A 19,352-nucleotide genomic window follows, 5' to 3' on the forward strand; every position below is an offset into this window, starting at 1 on the left:
ACCTAAGAAATGCAGAGAGCAGACTCTGCCCCATCCCCTAAGGTCTTGTATGTCCCAGTGGAGCTTGGATTTTACTCCAAGTGTGAGGGGAAGAACTGGAGGCTGTAGGGGAGGGTGGTGGTCTGGCCTGCATTGTAAGATCACTCTGCTGCTGTGTGGAGGTGAACTTTAGGATGGAGAGAAGCAGCAGGCAGACTGCTCAGCGGGCCACTGCAGTCAGGGGAGAGGGCTGGCTGGGCAGAGAGGTGGAGCCAGGATGTATTTGGGAGGTAGAAGCAACAGGTCTTGCTGAAGGACACCACGTGTGTGAGAAGGGACAGGGTGGTGCCAGTTGGAGAGGGTGGTCAAGGGAAGCAGCAGCTACACCTGCGGGCAGTGTAGAGGGAGGGTTTGCGAGCAACTAGGGGACTTGGTGGTGGAGATGATGGGAGGTGGTAGGCAGGATAAAAATTAGGGAAAAAAGGCCAGGCACAGTGGCTCACGCCTGTAATCCCAGCACTTTGGGAGGCTGAGGCGGGTGGATCACCTGAGGTCCGGAGTCCAAGACCAGCCTGGCCAACATGGTGAAACCCCGTCTCTACTAAAAATACAAAAATTAGCTGGGTGTGGTGGTAGGTGCCTATAATCCCAGCTACTCCAGAGGCTGAGGCAGGAGAATCGCTTGAACCTGGGAGGCAGAGGTTGCAGTGAGCCTAGATCGCGCCATTGCACTCCAGCCTGGGAGACAGAGTGAGACTGCATCTCAAAAAAAAAAAAAGGAAAAAAGTCAAAATAAATAAATAAGAAAGGAGGATCCAAGCTTAGAATGAGTGACTGGCAGATGGTGGTACTGGTTACTGAGTTGGGGAGATCAGTGTAGAAATAAGTAGCGGACAAGAATTTGTGAGATCCTATTAAACATTTAAAGAGAGGAATCAAGGAACTCAGGCCTGGAGCTCACTGGAGAAAAGGCTACACCTGGAGACACTAACATATATGGGTATTTAAGATCCACAGGATTTTGAGACCTTGTGGTAAATGAAAGAAGGCCACCAATTTTTGCTACTCCTCCCATTCAAAGGTAGAGTCTAACCTCCTCCTCTTGAATCTGAGTCATTTTTAGTGACATTTCAACAGTGACTCTGAGACTAGATCATGACACACCTTGCAGCTTCCCCCCAGGCCTCTTAGAACTCTTGCTCTAGTGGAGCCAGCTGCCAGGTAGAAAATCTAACTATCCCAAGACTGTCATATTGAAGAGGCCACACGTGGGTGCTCCAAATGACAGTCCCAGCTAAACCCAACCTTCCAGCCCTCCCCACCGAGGTGCCAGTGAAGGCATCATGGAGCCCCCAGTTCAGCCCATCCACCACTAAGTTCCACTAAGCAGCCTCCATCAATGCCACATAGAGCAGACGAACCACCCAGCCCAGCCCTGCCAGAATTCCTGACCCATAGAATCACAAGATGAAAGAAACCAGTTGTTGCTTTAAGCTACTAAGGTTCGGGGTAGTTTGTTACACAGCCACTGTAACTAGAACAGACATCATCCAAGAAGATGGGTTGACAGAGACATTCACACTCGGCTTTTTTTTTTTTTTTTTTTTTTGAGACAGTCTTGCTCTGTCACCCAGGCTGGAGTGCAGTGGCACAATCTCGGCTCACTGCAATCTCCACCTCCCGGGTTCTAGCAATTCTCGTGCCTCAGCCACCCAAGTAGCTAGGATTACAGGAACGCGCCACCATGCCCAGCTAATTTTTGTATTTTTAGTAGAGATGGGGTATCACCATGTTGGTCAGGCTGCTCTCGAACTCCTTACTTCAAGTGATCCGCCTGCCTCGGCCTCCCAAAATGCTGGGATTACAGGTGTGAGCCACCATGCCTGCCCTCACACTCAGCTATTTAGAAGTCACGTGGGGAGGAGGAATCTGCAAAGGAGTCTGCGAGCAAGCAGTCAGTGAGGTGGGAGGACCCCAGGAGAGTCTGGCTCTCCAGGGGGAAGGGGGCCCTTTTGGTGCGTGAGCTCTGAGTCAAGGCAGATGGGGAAACAAGCTATCACTGATTTTTGACAGGAAGGTAGGAAGGAGGGAGGGAGGGGGAAGAGAGGAGTCCAGTTAGAGTGAATTAGGGAAAGAATGAGAGGTAATACCGTGGGAACAGAGAAAACTCTTTTCAAAATGTGTGTGGGAAAAGGGAGCAAAGAAACAAGGTAGCAGTTGGAAGGGGCTTTGTTTGCCTAGAGTCTGGGAGATACTAAAGCTGGTTGGTTCATCTGGTCCTGGGACAGATCCAGTAGGCGGGATCCTACTGAGACAAGAGAGCTTTCTACAGGACAGGGGCTAAGAATTGCCTTTGCAGAAGCTCAAAGATCCCTTTTCAGAAATCTATGACTGCTACTTACCATGTACCTACTGTATGCCAGGTCTCGTTCTTGGGGGCCCTTTAATTCTCACTCTGAAGCAGGAATCCTCCTCATTCCTTATTTTACAGATAAGAGAAAGGAAATGGACAGGGAACAAGGAAAGGGCCACCCATGCACTCCTGGCCAGTAAAAGGCAAAGGGGAGACTGGACCTGGGTCCTTCTGACTCCAGAGCCTGGCAGGAGTGCAGCAGAGGGGACATCAGCTGGAGGGCGATCAGGTCACCCAACAACTGGAACTTCTGATACACAGCCTGGGACTTTGGACACCTTGTTATCAGTTGCCTCCCAGCACTCCTACCTTCTGCGTGATATGAGCCTATAGGAAAAGAGCTCACTGCAGAAGTGGTTTCCGACCTGTGGATCCCACCCAGGCAGTGGGATCTGCCGGGTAAAGAGTATCACCGCCTCGACTCCCCATCCAGAAGGCCTGCCTTCCTGTTTTCCCAGCTGAGAACCAGTCTGCACAGACACACCTTCTCCTTGCCTTGCTGCCTGGAAGCTCCAGTTCAGTCTTCAAAAGCAAGGGGATGGTGGGGACCAAGTAAACTCAAAGGCCAAGGAGGGCCTGGGGTGGTGTGGGGGAAGACGGTGCTGAGATGCAAGGCTATGCTTTTCCCCTTGGACTCTCTTCAGAGAGGGCCCCTCCCTTGGCCCCAAAGTCATTTTATGCTTGGGCCCCTTCCTCTCCCATGTTCGCCCTGCTCTCAAAGCCTATAGGCACATGTACATCTGATCTCTTAACACCCCTTCTCTGTAAATACCTGCCATGGCATTAAGCTACCCGGCACGAAGCAGGCTCCAGTTGCAGGGACCATTATCACCCCTCACCGCCCCAACCCCGACATCCCTATGTTATGAATGAGGAAGCTGAGGCTGGGGAAGAGAGCCGGTCAAGAACCAGCCAGAGTCTTCCGACTTCAGACCTCCCACTTGTCCCTCCCCCCACTCACGGGGCTGTATCCCTGGAGAAGAAAAAGAGGAATTGGGTCTCTCCACACCCTCCCTAAGGGATCAAAAGAAAAGTCAGACCCACCTGCTTCAGCTCGGCCCAGGTGTGGTGCTGGAAACCAGAGGCTGCTGAAAGGAAGTCCCAAGGCCACTCCCCTTCCGACCTCTCACCGAGTCCACGTCTGGCACAGGGCCACACCTGGGCAGGGCCACCCCCCAGGGCAGATCACAGCCTATTCTAGAGGTCGTAAATAAGACAATGCCAAGGAGTGGAGAGACCTGAGATTCCCCACCCCCCGCAGGCAACCTGAACCTGGTCCTCTCTGGGCCACAGCCCGGGTGCTGTTAGCCAAGCACTGACCTACCAGGCTTCTGAATAACAGACGACGCAAAGCTGCACACAGCTTTCTTTCTTTTTTTCTTTTTTTCTTTTATTTTTTCTTTTTCTTCTGGAGACAGGGTCTTGCTCTGTCACCCAGGTTGGAGTGCAGTGGCGCCATCATGGCTCACTGCAGCCTCTACCTCCCAGGCTCAAGCAATCCTCCCACCTCAGCCCCTTGAGTAGCTGAGTAGCTGAGACTACAGGCACGCACCACCACACCTGGCTAATTTTTTTTTTTTTTTTTTGAGATGGAGTTTCATTCTGTTGCCCAGGCTGGAGTGCAGTGGCACAATCTCGGCTCACTGCAACCTCCGCCTTCTGGGTTCAAGCGATTCTCCTGCCTCAGCCTCCCGAGTAGCTGGGATTACAGGCACAAGCCTCCACACCCAGCTAATTTTTATATTTTTAGTGGAGATGGGGTTTCACCATGTTGGCCAAGCTGGTCTTGAACTAATGATCTTAAGTGATCCACCCCCACCTCCCTCAGCCTCCCAAAGTGCTGGGATTACAGGCATGAGCCACGGCACCAAGCCTAATTTTTTACATGTTATTTTTAGTAAGATGAGGTCTGTGTTGCCCAGGATGGTCTGGAACTCCTGGGCTCAAGTGATCCTCCTGCCTCTGCCTCCCAAAGTGCTGGGACTACAGGCATGAGCCACTGAGCCTGGCCCATAGAGCTTTCTAGGCTGTAAAAGAATACACACATGTGGTAATAAGAAACTCCTTGAAGACAGGGTCCACATCTCATGTGTCTCTGGAATCCTGGTGCATCCTTACTAAGCACCTACTAAGTTTCAGGCCTTTCTATACATTATATAAAATTGCTTTATATCCATAACACCATTCATCCTCACCAAAACCCTGTGAGGGACAATTATTCCTCCTGCACAGAAAAGGGAACTGAGGCTTGGGTTATAAAAGCCTTGTCTAATGGCACTTTGCCGGTGAGTGATGGAGCTGAGATTTCGCTTTTCTCAATACCAAAGCCATTTCTACTCACTGGGCTGCCTCTCCAAGTTGCTTAAGCTGGGTGCAGTGGCTGACACCTATAATCCCAGCACTTTCAGAGGCCAAGGCAGAAGGATCACTTGAGGCCAGGAGTTCAAGACCAGCCTTGGCAACATGGCGAAACCCCATCTCTAGAATACATTTTTTAAAAATTAGCCAAGCAGCTGGGCACGATGGCTCACACCTGTAATCCCAGCACTTTGGGAGGCCAAGGTGGGCGGATTGCCTTGTAATCCCAGCACTTTGGGAGGCCGAGGTGGGCAGATTGCCTAAGGTCAGGAGTTCGAGACCAGCCTGGCCAACATGGTGAAACCCCATCTCTACTAAAAATACAAACAATTAGCCGGGCATGGTGGCAGGCGCCTGTAATCCCAGCTACTCAGGAGGCTGACAAAGGGGAACTGCTTGAACCCAGGAGGCGGAGGTTGCAGTGAGCCAAGATCGCGCCATTGCACTCCAGCCTGGGCAACAGAGCAAAACTCTGTCTCAAAAAAAAAAAAAAAAAAATAGCCAAGCATAGTTGACACATTGTTCTTTTGGTTGCTAGGTCAGGTGTACCAGTTACTTGGGAGGCTGAGAGGGGAAGCTACAGCAGGAAGATCATTTGAGCCTAGGAATTCAAGGCTTCAGTGAGCTATGATTGCACCACTGCACTCCAGCCTGCACAACAGAGTGAGACCTTGTCTCGAGAAAACAAAAACAGATGCTTAATAATTCACGTCCACTGATATTAATTAGTTAATATATCATTTGCTGAGGACAAATTATTACTACTGAAGAAGCCCTAGGCAGGATATACATATTACATGGACAAGGGGGTCAAGGAGGGTGCCCTTAACTCCCTCATTTCTCTGTGGACCTGGCTCCTTCACATCTCTCACATACAGGTGCCTCTGCCTGGATCATTCTTCCTAACCCAGAAAAGCTTTTAGGGCCAACCTAACCCATCACCTCCTCCAGGGAGCCCACCCTGACCACTGGGCTGGTGAGGGGCTATCTTGGTGCTTCCCTCTGTCACATCCTGGCTGTGCTGTGCTGTGCTGTCATAGTAGGTTTGTACCTCCCTCTGTCTCTCCATCAACCTGAGGGCATCTGAGGACAGGTCTAGTCTGGCTCATCCCTGTGTCCCCAAAGTGTCAGACTCTGGTCTGCCCCAGTCCATCACTGCCCCAGTGTCACCTCTAACCCGCAAGGCTGCCCCTGGGAATGGCAGGAGCACACAGGCCTGCAGCCAGGGAGCTGGCAGAGGACCCAGCCAGCAGCACCATCTGTCCCTGGAGCCACGGGACAGAGCAGGCATAAGGCAGAGGTGTCAGTTCCTTGGCTCAGCCAGGTCAGCCCAGGACAAGGAGAGGAGCTTCAGCACCCAGGGCCCCTGCCCAGCTGGAGCTTGGGGTCAGATGAGGCTTTGAATTCTCTAATTAGATCACAGTGGCTTCATACCAGAGCCTTGGTTTTCTAACTTGTAAAGCCAGATAAATACCAGAAGCCTTGCAAAGCTGTTGGGAAGTTTAAATATGCCTGACACTTAGTAGGTCCTCAACAGAAAAGTTTGCTTTCACCATCTCATCTGACCAACTGACCCTACCATTGAACCACTGAGAAAACTGAGGTTCACATGAGATGGAAAAAAAAAAAAAGGAAAACTATTCACCATGGCCAATTATGTGCCGAGTTCTCCATTTTTTTCAACATCTCTATTCCTGACAACAATTTGGCATGATCTGCAGGAAGAGAACTGGTTCATATTAGGAAACTGATGCCCACAGAGGTGAGGTGAGTGAGTGCCTCTAAGGCAGCACCCTTTTCGTCATCGGGCCGAGTGATGAGCAGCTCTCCGAAGGCTCCCGGGATGCCAGCTTGGCCCTGCTCCAGCCCAGGCACAGGTGAGGGGCAGTGGGCAGCCTCCCTCGACCCTGAGGTGTGTGGGGTGGGGTCAGCTCAGCCTGGGGCCCTGAATCTACACTGTCAGTGTGTGAGGGTGGGCAGAGGAGGCTGGGATGGGGTGGGTCCACATGTAACAGTGAGGCCACATTCTAGGTGCACGGAAGTTCCAGATGCCCCCCTAGCCGAGACAAGGGCTGGAAAGGGGGACCCAGTCTAGCAGATGAGAGCTCTGGGTCTCTTGCCAGGTGTGCAAGCCCAGGCACGTCACCTCACTTCTCTGTGCCTCGTCTCTCACGGGGGCTGAGCCTTTTACCCACCTCCCTGTTGTGAGGAGTCAGGGGGTGAATGGGGAGGCAGCTGAGACCTTCAAGGTGCTGGCCATACAGAGAAGGGGAACCATGATGATGTGTTTCCCTGGGTCGCTGAGCCCAGCGTGCAGGGACTGCATATCTTGGCACTAAGCCTGGGGACAAGGGAGCCCTCATGGCTCTCACAGGCAGGTAGGCAGGACAACATGACCCACAGCGCTCGAAAGCCCAAACTCAGCCTACAAGGCCTGGACCCCCAGCCTGCAGGTCCTGGAAGCCTGCCCTCAGCCTCTTCCAGCTGTTCCCTTTGCTCCCTCCACTCCAAGTGGAGTGAGGAGTGAGTAGCAGGGGCTGCTGGGCCCCTATTCAGCTGCTCAGATGGATGCACCAAGCTCGCCCCAGCCTTGGAGCCTGCCAATGGATTCTGTTCCCCTTGCCTGGAATGCTCTTCCCCCAGATCTTCCCAAGGCTGCCTTCTCAGCTGCTAGCTTTCTGCTCAGCTGTCGTCTGCTCAGAGAGCTCTCCCCTGACCCCCTCATCATTCTCTCACAGTTCCCTGTTCTCCAGACAGTCTCAATTTAATCCCAGCAATGCTACTTACTAGCTGTGTTACCTCGGGCAACTTACTTAACCTGTCTGTCTCAGTTTCATCTTTAATACAGACACAATTATCTACTTCACAGAGTTGTTATAAGGAATAATGAGTTACTGCAGGCATGGCATACAGCTAGCACTTGTATGGCATTTACTGTTATTACTGCTATTCATAGCACTTATTGCAGATTTTCATCATTGTTTATTTGAATACCTTCTCCCTATCTCTCCTGCACTAGCTGTCAGCTCCAGGAGACAGGCTATATCATTGGCCACAGCATACCCAGCACTGGCTACCTGTTAATCCCCCAGTACAGTAAGTACCCGTGGAGGGAACAAGTGAAGTGTATACAACATCCTGAGGAGACGTCATTAACTCTAGGGACAGACAAGATGAGGATTCAAAGGGGAAATGATAGCCCAGCTGGGTTTTGAAGGATGAAGAAGAGTCCTCCACTGAACAGGGAAAAGTTGAAAGCTTTTCATCTAAAATGTGGAATAAAACAAAGATGCCCACTTTTACCACTTATATCCAACGTAATACTGGAAGTCCTAGCCAGAGCAATTAGGCAAGAGAGAGAAATAAAAGGCATCCAAATTGGAAAGAAGGAAGTTAAATTGTCCCTGTTTGCAGATGTCATAAATCCTATATATAGAAAACCCTAAAGCCTCCACTAAAAAACTGGTAGGAATAATAAATTCAGTAAAGTTGCAGGATACAAAATCAACATACAAAAGTCAGTAGTCTTTCTATATACTAATAGCAAACTATCTAAAAAAGAAATCTAGAAAACAATCCCATTGACAATAGCTACGAAAAATAAAATAAAATAAAATACCTGAGAATAAATTTAACCAAGGAGGTAAAAACCAGGAGTGGTGGCTCATGCCTGTAATTCCAGCTACTCAGGAGGCTGAGGTGGGAGGATTGCTTGAGCCCAATAGTTTGAAACCAGCCTGGGCAACATAGCAAGACTCTATCTCTTAAAATGTTTTTTTCAGTGCACACAAGGGTAGATAAATAATTTAATTTTTTTCTTTTTTTTTTTTTGAGATGGAATCTTGCTCTGTCACCCAGGCTGGAGTGCAGTGGCATGATCTCGGCTCACTGCAACCTCCGCCTCCCGGGTTCAAGCAATTCTCCTGCCTCAGCCTCCTCAGTAGCTGGGATTACAGGTGCGCACCACCATGCCTGACTAATTTTTGTATTTTTAGTAGAGATGGGAGTTCACCATGTTGACCAGGCTGGTCTCGAACTCCTGACCTTGTGATCTGCCTGCCTTGGCCTCCCAAAGTGCTGGGATTACAAGCATGAGCCACCATGCCTGGCCTAAGTATAAAAATTTTTTTTAATTTTTTTAAATAAAAAATCTGCCAGGTGTGGTGGCACATGCCTGCAGTCTCAGCTACTTGGGAGGCTGAGGCAGGAGTATCATTTGAGCCCAGGAATTCATAGCCGCAGTGAGCTATGACCAGACCACTGCGCTCCAACCTGGGCAACAGAGGGAAACACTGTCTCTTAAAAAATAAATGAAGGAGATGAAAGATCTCTACAGTGAAGACCAGATGTGATGGCTCACGTCTGTAATCCCAGCATTTTGGGAGGCCAAGGTGGGTGGATCACCCAAGGTCAGGAGTTCGAGACGAGCCTTGCCAACAATGGTGAAACTCTGTCTCTACTAAAAACACAAAAATTAGCTAGGCATGGTGGCACACACCTGTAATCCCAGCTACTCGGGGGACTGAGGGAGAAGAATCACTTGAACCCAGGAGGCAGAGGTTGCAGTGAGCCAAGATCATGCCACTGCACTCCAGCCTGGGCTACACAGTGAGACTCTGTCTCAAAAAAAAAAAAAAACTCTACAATGAAAACTATAAAACGTTAATGAAAGAAATTGAAGAAGACATAAATGAAAAGATCCCATGTTCATGGATCAGAAGAATTATGGTGACAATGTCCATACTACTCAAAGTGATCTACAGATTCAATGCAATCCCTATCAAAGTGCCAATGACATTCTTCACAGAAACAGAAAAAACAAGCCTAAAATTCATATGGAACCACAAAAGACCCCAAATAGCCAAAGCAATCTTGAGCAAAAAGAACAGAGCCAAAGGCATCATACTGTACTACCTGATTTCAAAATATACTACAAAGCTACATTAACCAAAACAGTATGGTAGTGGTATAAAAACAGACAGACATATAGACCAATGGAACAGAATAGAGAGCTCCAAAATAAATCTACACATTTACAGCCAACTGATTTTCAACAAAGGTGCCAGAACACACATTGGGGAAGGGACAGTCTATTCAATAATTGATGTTGGGAAAACTGGATACCCACATGTAGAAAAATGAAATCAATCCCTTATCTCTCACTGTATAAAAAAATCAATTCAGGCCAGGTGCAGTGGCTCACACCTGTAATCTCAGCACTTTGGGAGACTGAGGCGGGTGGATCACCTGAGGTCAGGAGTTCGAGACTAAGCTGGCCAACATGGTGAAATCCCATCTCAACTAAAAATACAAAAGTTAGTTAGGCGTGGTGGCATGTGCCTGTCATCCCAGCTACTTGGGAGGCTGAGGCAGCAGGAGAATCACTTGAACCTGGGAGGCGGAGGTTGCAGTGAGCTGAGATCATGCCACTGCACTCCAACCTGGGCGACAGAGTGAGATTCCGTCTCAAAAAAAAATAAAAAATAAAAATGAGTTAAAGACTTAAATGTACAACCCCCAAACTACAAAATTACTAGAAGAAAACATAAGGGAAACACTTCATGACATTGTGCTAGCTAAGAATTTTTTGGATAGGGTCTCAAAAGCATAGGCAACAAAAGCAAAAATAGATGTGATTTCTTTATACTAAAACACTTCTGCACAGCAAAGGAACCAATCAACAGAGTTAAGAGACAACCTACAGAATGGGAGAAAATATTTACAAACTATATATCTGACAAGGGGTTAACACCCAAAATATACAAAGAAGTAAAACAACTCAACAGAAAAAAAATTAAAATGGGCAAAAGACCTGAATAGGCATTTCTCAAAGGAAGCTATACAAATGTCCACCAGATATATGAAAAAAACGCTCAACATCACTAATCATCATGGAAATGCAAATCAAAACCACAATGAAATAGCATCTCATACCTGTCAGAATAGCTACTATCAAAAAACCAGAGCCGGACGTGGTGGCTCACGCCTGTAATCCCAGCACTTTGGGAGGCCAAGGCAGGTGGATCATGAGGTTACGAGTTCGAGACCAGACTGACCAACATGGTGAAACCCCGTCTTTACTGAAAATACAAAAAATTAGCCAGGCATGGTGTCGCAATGTCTGTAATCCCAGCTATTTGGGAGGCTGAGGCAGGAGAATCACTTGAACCCGGGAGGCGGAGGTTGCAGTGAGCCAAGATCGTGCCACTACACTCCAGCCTGGGCGATAGAGTGAGACTCCGTCTCGAAACAAACAAACAAACAAACAAAACCAGAAGACAATATGTGTTGGCAAGGATTTGGGGAAAAGGCAACCTTTTGACACTGTTCATGGGAATGTATATTGGTACAGCCATTATGGAAAACAGTATGGAGGTTCCTCAAAAAATTAAAAATAGAATTACCATATGATCCAGCAGTCCCACTACTGGGTATATAGCCAAAGGAAATGAAATCAGTATATTGAAGAGATACCTCTACTCCCATGTTTATTGCAGCACTCTTCACAATAGCCAAGATATGGAACCAACTAAGTGTCCACCAGTGGATGAATGGATTTTTTTAATGTGGTATAAAGCTGGGTGTGGTGGCTCAAACCTGCAATCCCAACAGCCAAGGGGAGAGGATAGTTTGAGGCCAGGAGTTCAAGACCAGCCTGGTCAACATAGAGAGAACCCATCTCTACAAAAACTTTAAAAAAAAAATTAGCTGGGCACAGTGGTGCATACCTCTAATTCCCAGCTACTCAGGTGGCTGAGGCAGGAGGCTTGCTTGAGCCCAGGAGCTCAAGGCTGCAGTAAGCCATAATTGCACCACTGTATTCCAGCCTGGGTGACAAAGCAGGACTCCATCTCAAAAAAAAAAAAATATATATATACATATATATATATATACACACACACACACACAGATACACACACACACACTATGGAATACTATTCAGCCATAAAAATAAAATAAAATAAAATCCTGCCATTTGCAACTACATGGATGAACCTGGAGTATGTTATGGTGGAGTTTTTTTTGTTGTTTTCTTTTGTTTTGTTTTGTTTTTGTTTTTGTTTTTGTGTGTGACAGGGTCTGGCTCTGTTGCCCAGGCTGAAATGCAATAACTTCAGCTCACAGCAACCTTCACCTCCCAGGCTCAAGCCATCCTCCCACCTCAGCCTCCCAACTAGCTGGGACTAGAGGCGCATGCTACCACACCTGGCAATTTTTGTGGTTTTTGTAGAGATCGGGTTTTGCCATGTTGCCCAGGCTGGCCTCGAAGTCCTGAGCTCAAGCGATCCGCCCATCTCAGCCTCCCGAAGTACTGGGATTATGGGCACGAGCCACCTCCCCCAGAGTATGTTATATTAAGTGAAATAAGGGCCAGGCACAGAAAGACAAATACTACATGACCTCACTCAGACATGAATCTTAAAAAGTTGATTTCATGGAAATAGAGTATAATGCTGCTTATCAGAGGCAGGGGTTGTTAGGGGGGATGGAGAGATCTTGGTCAGAGGATGCATAATTACACTTAGGAGGAATAAATTTCAAGAGATCTATTATACAGTAAGGTGATACGGTTAATGACAATATATTGTATTCTTGAAAAATGCAGAGTAGATGTTCTGCAATATCACCAAAAAAATGAAAACTATGTGAGGTAATGTATCTGTTAATTAGATTTAGTCATAACATAATGTATACGTACTTCAAAACATCATTTGTACATGATAAAAACATAGAATGTTATCTGTCCATTTTTTTTTGTTAATGTTTTTTTGAGACAGTCTTGTTCTGTCACCCAGGCTGGAGTGCAGTGGCGCGATCTCGGCTCACTGCAACCTCCACCTCCCAGGTTCAACTGAGCACATCCAGCTTATTTTTGTATTTTTAATAGAGACACAGTTTCTCCATGTTGGTCAGGCTGGTCTCAAACTCCTGACCTCAAGTAATCCACCGACCTCGGCCTCCCAAAGTGTTGGGATTATAGGTATGAGCCACCATGCCTGGCCCATTAAAAAAAATTTTTTTAATGAGGTAATCATTCCCTTATGCTATGCATATTAAAATAAAATTTTGGAGAGCAAAAAAAGAGTCCTCCAGATAAATTAAGTACACTGGCCGGGCAGGGTGGTTCACGCCTGTAATCCCAGCACTTTGGGAGGCCTAGGCGGGTGGATCACCTGAGGTCGGAAGTTCGAGACCAGCCTGACCAACATGGAGAAACCCCATCTCTACTAAAAATGCAAAATTAGCCGGGCATGGTGGCACATGCCTGTAATCCCAGCTAATCGCTTGAACCTGGGAGGCAGAGGTTGTGGTGAACCAAAATTGCACCACTGCACTCCAGCCTGGGCAACAAGAGCGAAACTCCGTCTCAAAAAAAAAAAAACAAAACAAAAACAAACAACAACGACAACGACAACAAAAACACTAAGAGTGGGCCGGGCATGGTGGCTCATGCCTGTAATCCCAGCATTTTGGGAGGCCAAGGCAGGCAGATCACCTGAGGTCAGGAGTTCAAGACCAGCCTGGCCAACATGGTGAAACCCTGTCTCTACTAAAAATAGAAAAAATTAGCCAATGGCACGCACCTGTAGTCCCAGCTACTCAGGAGGCCAAGAAACGAGAATCGCTTGAACCAGAGAGGTGGAGGTTGCAGTTAGCTGAGATGGCACCACTGTACTCCCGCACTCCAGCCTGGGAGACAGAGTGAGACTCTGCCTCAAAAACAAACAAAAAAAACACTAAGAGTGTCTGCCCACGGCTGAGCCTGGGGGTTCACATATGGCTCCTGAACAGGCTGATGCTACATGTTCACGTCTCACCTCTTCCTCCAGGAAGCCTTCTAGGACCACCTCAGCCTGCTTCTGAGCACCCGTGGTCACTCATTCATTCAGCAGTTTTGGGACTCCTCGTATATGATAGGCCCATCATTTTATGTCTAAGGTCTCCCCACCTCCAACACAGAGTAGGGTCCACAAGAGAGACGGGACCCTGCCTCTCACTGTCAGGATCAACTTCATGGTGGCAGACAAACCCTTCACAAACATTCAGAGCCCCAGGATGTCCAGGCTGGTGGGGACCTCAGGGATCACCCAGCACCCTAAGGCCTAGAGAGAGGAACCCCTGGCCAAAGGTCACACAGTGAACCGTGGGGTGAACATCCAACTGTTGTGCCTGAACCTCCCCACACTCTGGGTTAGACCCCTTATGAAGCTGAGGAGGTTGTGGGGAGCCCTCCAGCTGTCCTCAGGTTCAAGGTAAAACAGTAGGATTGCATTGTGTGGTTGGAGGCTAATACAAAAATTAGCTGGGTGTGGTGGTGGGCACCTGTAATCCCAGCTACTCCGGAGGCTGAGGCAGGAGAATTCCTTGAATCCAGGAGGCAGAGGCTGCAGTGAGCCAAGATTACACCACTGCACTCCTGGGTGACAGAGTGAGACTCCATCTCAAAACAAAAACAAAAACAAAAACAAAACAAAACAAAAACAGCCAGCCCCGGAGTAAAAAAAGCTTCTGAGCCCCACTGAGAGCTGACCTGGGCCAGGCTAGACCTGAGGCTGGGCAGAGGTTCCCAGACTTCCCAGGACCCTTGCCCACCTCCTACGAGGGCACCAGTGGGTCCCTGCTAGCCCAGAAATGTGAGACTCAGTGCCCAGTGTAGACTGACGTCTTGGAAAGGGAAAGAAGAGCTCTCCACGGGGAGAGGCAAGGATTGAAGCGGGACAGGGAGACCTTTCCCGCACCACTACACTGCACTCAGCAGTTCTCCCAGCCCCGAGCGTGGCAGCAGGCTGACCACTTCATTCAGTCGCCCACTCACTTGCTGGGTACCCAGGGGCGAGTAGGGACCAGAGCCCTTGAACTCCAATGCTGACTCTGTCTACAGTGCCACAGGACACTGAAAATGGCCCCCAACCATGCAAAGTGGGGCTTGTGGATTATCTGAGACCCCCTCTTCTGTTCCCAGTTTAGTCCCTATTAAAGACAATTTGGTGAGTTTTTTGTTGTTGCTGTTGCTGTTTTTTTTTTTCTTTCTTTTTTTTTTTTTGAGACCACTCTGTCGCCCAGGCTGGAGTGCAGTGGTGTGATCTCAGCTCACTGCAACCTCTGCCCCCTGGGTTCAAGCAATTCTCCTGCCTCGGCATCCCGAGTAGCTGGGACTATAGGAGCATGCCACCATGCCCAGCTAATTTTTGTATTTTTGGTAGAGATGGGGTTTCACCATGTTGGCCGAGCTGGTCTCGAACTCCTGGCCTCAAGTGATCCACCCGTCTCGGCCTCCCAAAGTGCTGGGATTACAGGCATGGGTCACCACACCCAGCTTGGTGGGGTTTTTTGTTCGTTTTTGTTTTTGTTTTTGTTTTGAGACGGGATCTCACTCTGTCATCCAGGCTAGAGTACAGTAGCATGATCTTGGCTCACTGCAGCCTCCGCCTCCCAGGCAGGCTCAAGTGATCCTCCCATCTCAGCCTCCCGAGTAGCTGGGTCCACAGGTGCACACCACTATGCCCAGCTATTTTTTTTTTTTTCATATTTTTGTAGAGATGGGGTTTCACCATGTTGGCCTAGCTAGTCTCAAACTCCTGAGCTCAAGCAATTCACCTGCCTCAGCCTCCCAAAGTGCTAGGATGACAGGTGTGAGCCACCACAGCTGGCCAGGGATTGTTTGTTTATTTGTTTGCTTGTTTGCTTTTCATTAAAAACAGCTTTGGTACCAAGCCAGAAAATGTTCCCAAACCCTCTTGTATTCCAGAGGAACTAAGGGAATTCAAGAGAAATCCAAAGAGATCTGCCATCCAGACAATGGTGCAGAGGTGGCAATCAAGACCAGAGTGTTCTTAGCTGACAGGAGGCCACCTGTGTCCTCAAGAGCCCAACTTCCACTCCCAACACCCACCTCCACCCCCAGACTCAACAAAGGTAGTGCAAGGAAGCTGAATGCCAGCTGGGCTCAGAGTCAGGACGTGTGGGTTGGAATCCCACATCTGCGCCTTCATCTGGCTGAGCCTCAGGCTCCTTAAGAGCTCAGACTCTGGGGCCAAACTGCTGGGTTCTAATCCCAGCTCTGCCACTTCCTACCAGTGTGATCTTGGGCAAGTCACTTACCCTCTGTGAGGGTCCTTATCTGGGATACGGGGATGATAACTGTACCTACCTCATAGAGAACTGAATGAGTTCATAAATGCAAAGAGCTATGTGAAGATTTGTTACTATTGTTATCTCTGTAAAACAGTGATAACGATATGCCTCTTCCCCAGTGCCTTGCCCCCAGTTACTGATGAAGGAAAAAGTCATAAAGGGTTAAATACAACAGGGCACAAGAGAAGATACGAGGAGCCCCTCCCACCTGGGAGACACTCTGCCCTGCACTCAGGTGACAAGAGCAAGCGGCCCTGCTACTCAGATCCCACCCTTAGCCTCGCTGCTGAAAAGCTGCCTGTCCCCATTCATTCATTAAGCATTCCCTGGCCTCTGGCCACACCCGTCCCTGTGCTGGGTATACCAAGAGCAGCCTCGTGTTGCTCCCTGGCTGGTGGGAGGGATGTATGTGCCAGTCTAGCACACAATCCAGTTTGAAAAGGGGCTAACACAGAGGCTCATGGTGTCATGAGAAATCTGAGAAGGACTTCCAGAGGAGGCAGCACCTGAGCTGAGATCTGAGGGCTCAGAAGGAACTTGCCGGGGAGACAAGTTTGGGGAGATGCAGGAAGGCTGGGGGTAACTCCGGCAGAAGACATAGCAAGTACAACAGCCTGGAGGAGAGAACAAAAGTGGGACACCGAAGCCGCGGAGAGCAGCTCACTATGGCTGAAGCAGAGACAGCAGAGGGGTGGGGATGGTGGAAGAAAAAGGGAGGCATGGGCAGGAGCCAGAGTGCCAACATCCCTTTGTCTCAAGTAAGGGATGTGAAAATCATCCTCGGGTAGCCGTCTGAGCAGGTGAGGAGTCAGCACATTTACTTTTTAGAAGCATCCCTCCAGTGTGGAGAGTGGACTGAAAGGGGCTGACATGGAATGGGGGAGCCAGGGGAGACAAGATGCACAGGGCCCGGTGAGGATGCTGAGTTGTGCAGTGGCTGTGCAGATGGAGGGAGAGGATAGATAAGACATTTAGTTGTTCCAGCCCCTTTAAAAAAAGGCTTTTCCTGAAAATATCCTCAGAGGTCAGCCACACTACACCCATTACAACCTCTGCCAGTCTGTCCTGAGCCCATCTCCATACACTCCATCCACTGCCAGGCGCTGCTGGGCACTTGGGTCTGCCGTGTGCCTCAGCACCTAATCTCAGCTCCAAAGCGCAGGGAAAAGTTCTCTTCAAGGTCACCTTGCAGGACAGCTTTCTGCAGCCGTCATGTGATCCTGTGCTTGCTCTCCCAAAGAGGTTCTGCTCCCTGAGAACGCCGACCTCACCCCACCACACATACTCACTCACACCCATACCTCACACCCTGTCACTCCCATCAGCTCTGTGGCTTTGGGGTCCTGAGCTCTGAGCATGAAGCACCACAAGGCCATGGAGCTCAGACATCCCCCAGAAACATGCACAGAACTCTGCAGGGAGAAACATACACCCACCGAATAGAATTCCAGAGGCCGACACTTGCTGAAGGTGATTCCACTCTACACAGCCAGCCCGTGGGGGATCTGACAACCCCTGGGGCTTGTTTGGAGATTGCTGCTGATAATAAACCAGCCCAGGGGTTCTGCGATTTCTCCTTCCAAAGAGAGCTAGAAAATGGCCCGTGGAGAGTGTGAGGAGATGCAGAGCGTCTGAGTTAAAATGGAAACATCAGTCTCTTTCTGGGTGCCCAGCTTCCAGAGCCCTCCCGCTGCCCCAGCCCACCCTCCATACCCGTCGCAGGTGATTTCCGACATTCTGGATCATCGCGCCGGGTGGCCGGGGAAAGCAGCGCCCTCCCAGAGACACAAGCTGGTCACCTGAGCAACAGCCAGGCCTGACTCCAAATGAAGGCTGTGGGCCTCTCCTGCTCCTCCTCCCCAGCTCCCGCCCGCCCACCAGAGCCAGCTGTTATCACCCCGCGTCCCGCCTCTCTTCAGACTGCCCTCTACCCCCCTTCTCCTAGGAGCCCTGCACAGAAAGCTCCAGTGCCCGCCTAGCGGAGAGGAAGGACGAGGCTGCCAGCTAGGCCACAGCCACGTCAAGGGGCCTGTGCCCGCCCACTGGGCACCCAGCCCCAGCCAAACTCCAGGCACCCCCAGTCCCAGAGCCCATCATCCTGCCAACAGTGTCTCTTGGCTCTGTGATCACTCCCAGGGAAGGGGGCTGGTGGGGGTCCAGGTCCCTGATCCCAGCCAGCAGATGGGCAAAACAGCCATGAGGCTTCCATCCGTCCACAAGGGGTCAGGCTGGAAGGTGGCAGGAGGCCAAGGAGCTGCCAGCAAACTCCCGGAGAGATACCAGACCCACCTGCTAGGATTCTTCACCCCGGGAGCACTGCCCACCAGCTCCCCAGCTCCAGGCCACAGGCATCCAGCAGTTGCTGGTTGGGGAGAGGACACACCCCTCACTTCCTTTAAATAGGCAGTGTGACTTTTCTAAAAGTGGCACCTGCCAAATTCCACCCCGATGGCCACACAGGCTTCAGCCCCTTGGGGCACCCACTCCAGTTTCTCTCTAGCCACCACCAACTGAGAGACCACCAGGGTTTTCCCTTCTCCCTCTGACTTCTGCCCACAGGCTTGATCAGGAGGTCTTGACACTCACGTTGGACTAAGGACAGGACAATGAGTGCTTGGTGGCTAAGGGAAGTGGGGGGTGGGAAGTGGAGGGGCAGGGAAAGGATTCAGGCGTGGGGGCTGGGATGGACAAGTAGATGGAAAATAATAGCATGCACCCTATAATAACCAAGCACCTGCCGTGTGACAGCCCTCGGACTGGTCTTCCTCCAACCCCACTGGGAAGATTCCTTAGGAAGGGTACGTGACATGCCCCAGGTGGCACAGCCAGTGACAGCACAGACCAACTGGGACAGACCAGCTGGATTCCGAGGCCACAGCCTTCCTTCCATCCTCAGGGCCTCTCACTCATTCACCACAGATCTAATCATGCATCCTCCGGGCCTGTCTTGCCTAAGAGGCCTGAGTTCTCCTTCTTTCACTAATGTACCATGTGACTCTGGGCAAGTTCCCTCCTTTCTCTGGGCCTCCCTGCTCCACAAGTCAAGGACTCTAATAATGTCCATCCCCATGAGCTCAGGCCTTGCCCTCAAACAGCTTGTTAGTGGTCAGTCATTCTGTGTCTACAAATGAGAAACTGAAGTCACACCTTAAAGACTGCAAGATGGCCCATGGATGGCCCTGAGGATTGGGGCAATCCTGGAGACTTCCTGGAGGAGATAGTGCTAGAGCTCGCCTGAAGACCGAATGGGCTTGGATAGGCTGAGAAGAGGGGTGAGGTGGAAGACCTGACAGGCGCAGAACAGGAGGCAGTCATAGCCGTGAGGAGCATGGCCTTGCAGGAAAGCTGGGAACCTGTCATGGAGGGCTCGAATGCCAGACATTGGGCTTTAGGCATCAAGGAGCCTGTGAGAATGACAGAATGACGAGCACGCTCGACATGAGGAAAGCTACATGAGGTGGACAGG

General features: G+C 49.9%; 1 protein-coding gene across 7 annotated transcripts in view; it reads right to left on the reverse strand.

Moving 5' to 3' along the window:
- ACOT11 (acyl-CoA thioesterase 11) overlaps window positions 1–19,352 on the reverse strand; it is a 94,851-nt gene that overhangs the window by 71,012 nt on the left and 4,487 nt on the right. For 2 of the 7 annotated variants that reach the window (XM_016918992.4, XM_001152786.5), the window contains exon 1: window positions 17,600–17,746. The exons of 1 other annotated variant lie outside the window; for it this stretch is intronic. In XM_016918992.4, coding sequence (XP_016774481.2) covers window positions 17,600–17,632 — 33 coding nt within the window. In that variant the 5' untranslated portion in view covers window positions 17,633–17,746. Of the gene's footprint in view, window positions 1–17,322; window positions 17,518–17,599; window positions 17,755–18,175; window positions 18,222–19,352 lie in introns of those variants that run through there. 4 more of the 7 variants (XM_016918976.4, XM_054683361.2, XM_054683362.2 and 1 more) reach the window with 4 other exon arrangements.

Source organism: Pan troglodytes, chromosome 1 (genome assembly GCF_028858775.2).
Source record: "Pan troglodytes isolate AG18354 chromosome 1, NHGRI_mPanTro3-v2.0_pri, whole genome shotgun sequence".
NCBI lineage: Eukaryota > Metazoa > Chordata > Mammalia > Primates > Hominidae > Pan > Pan troglodytes.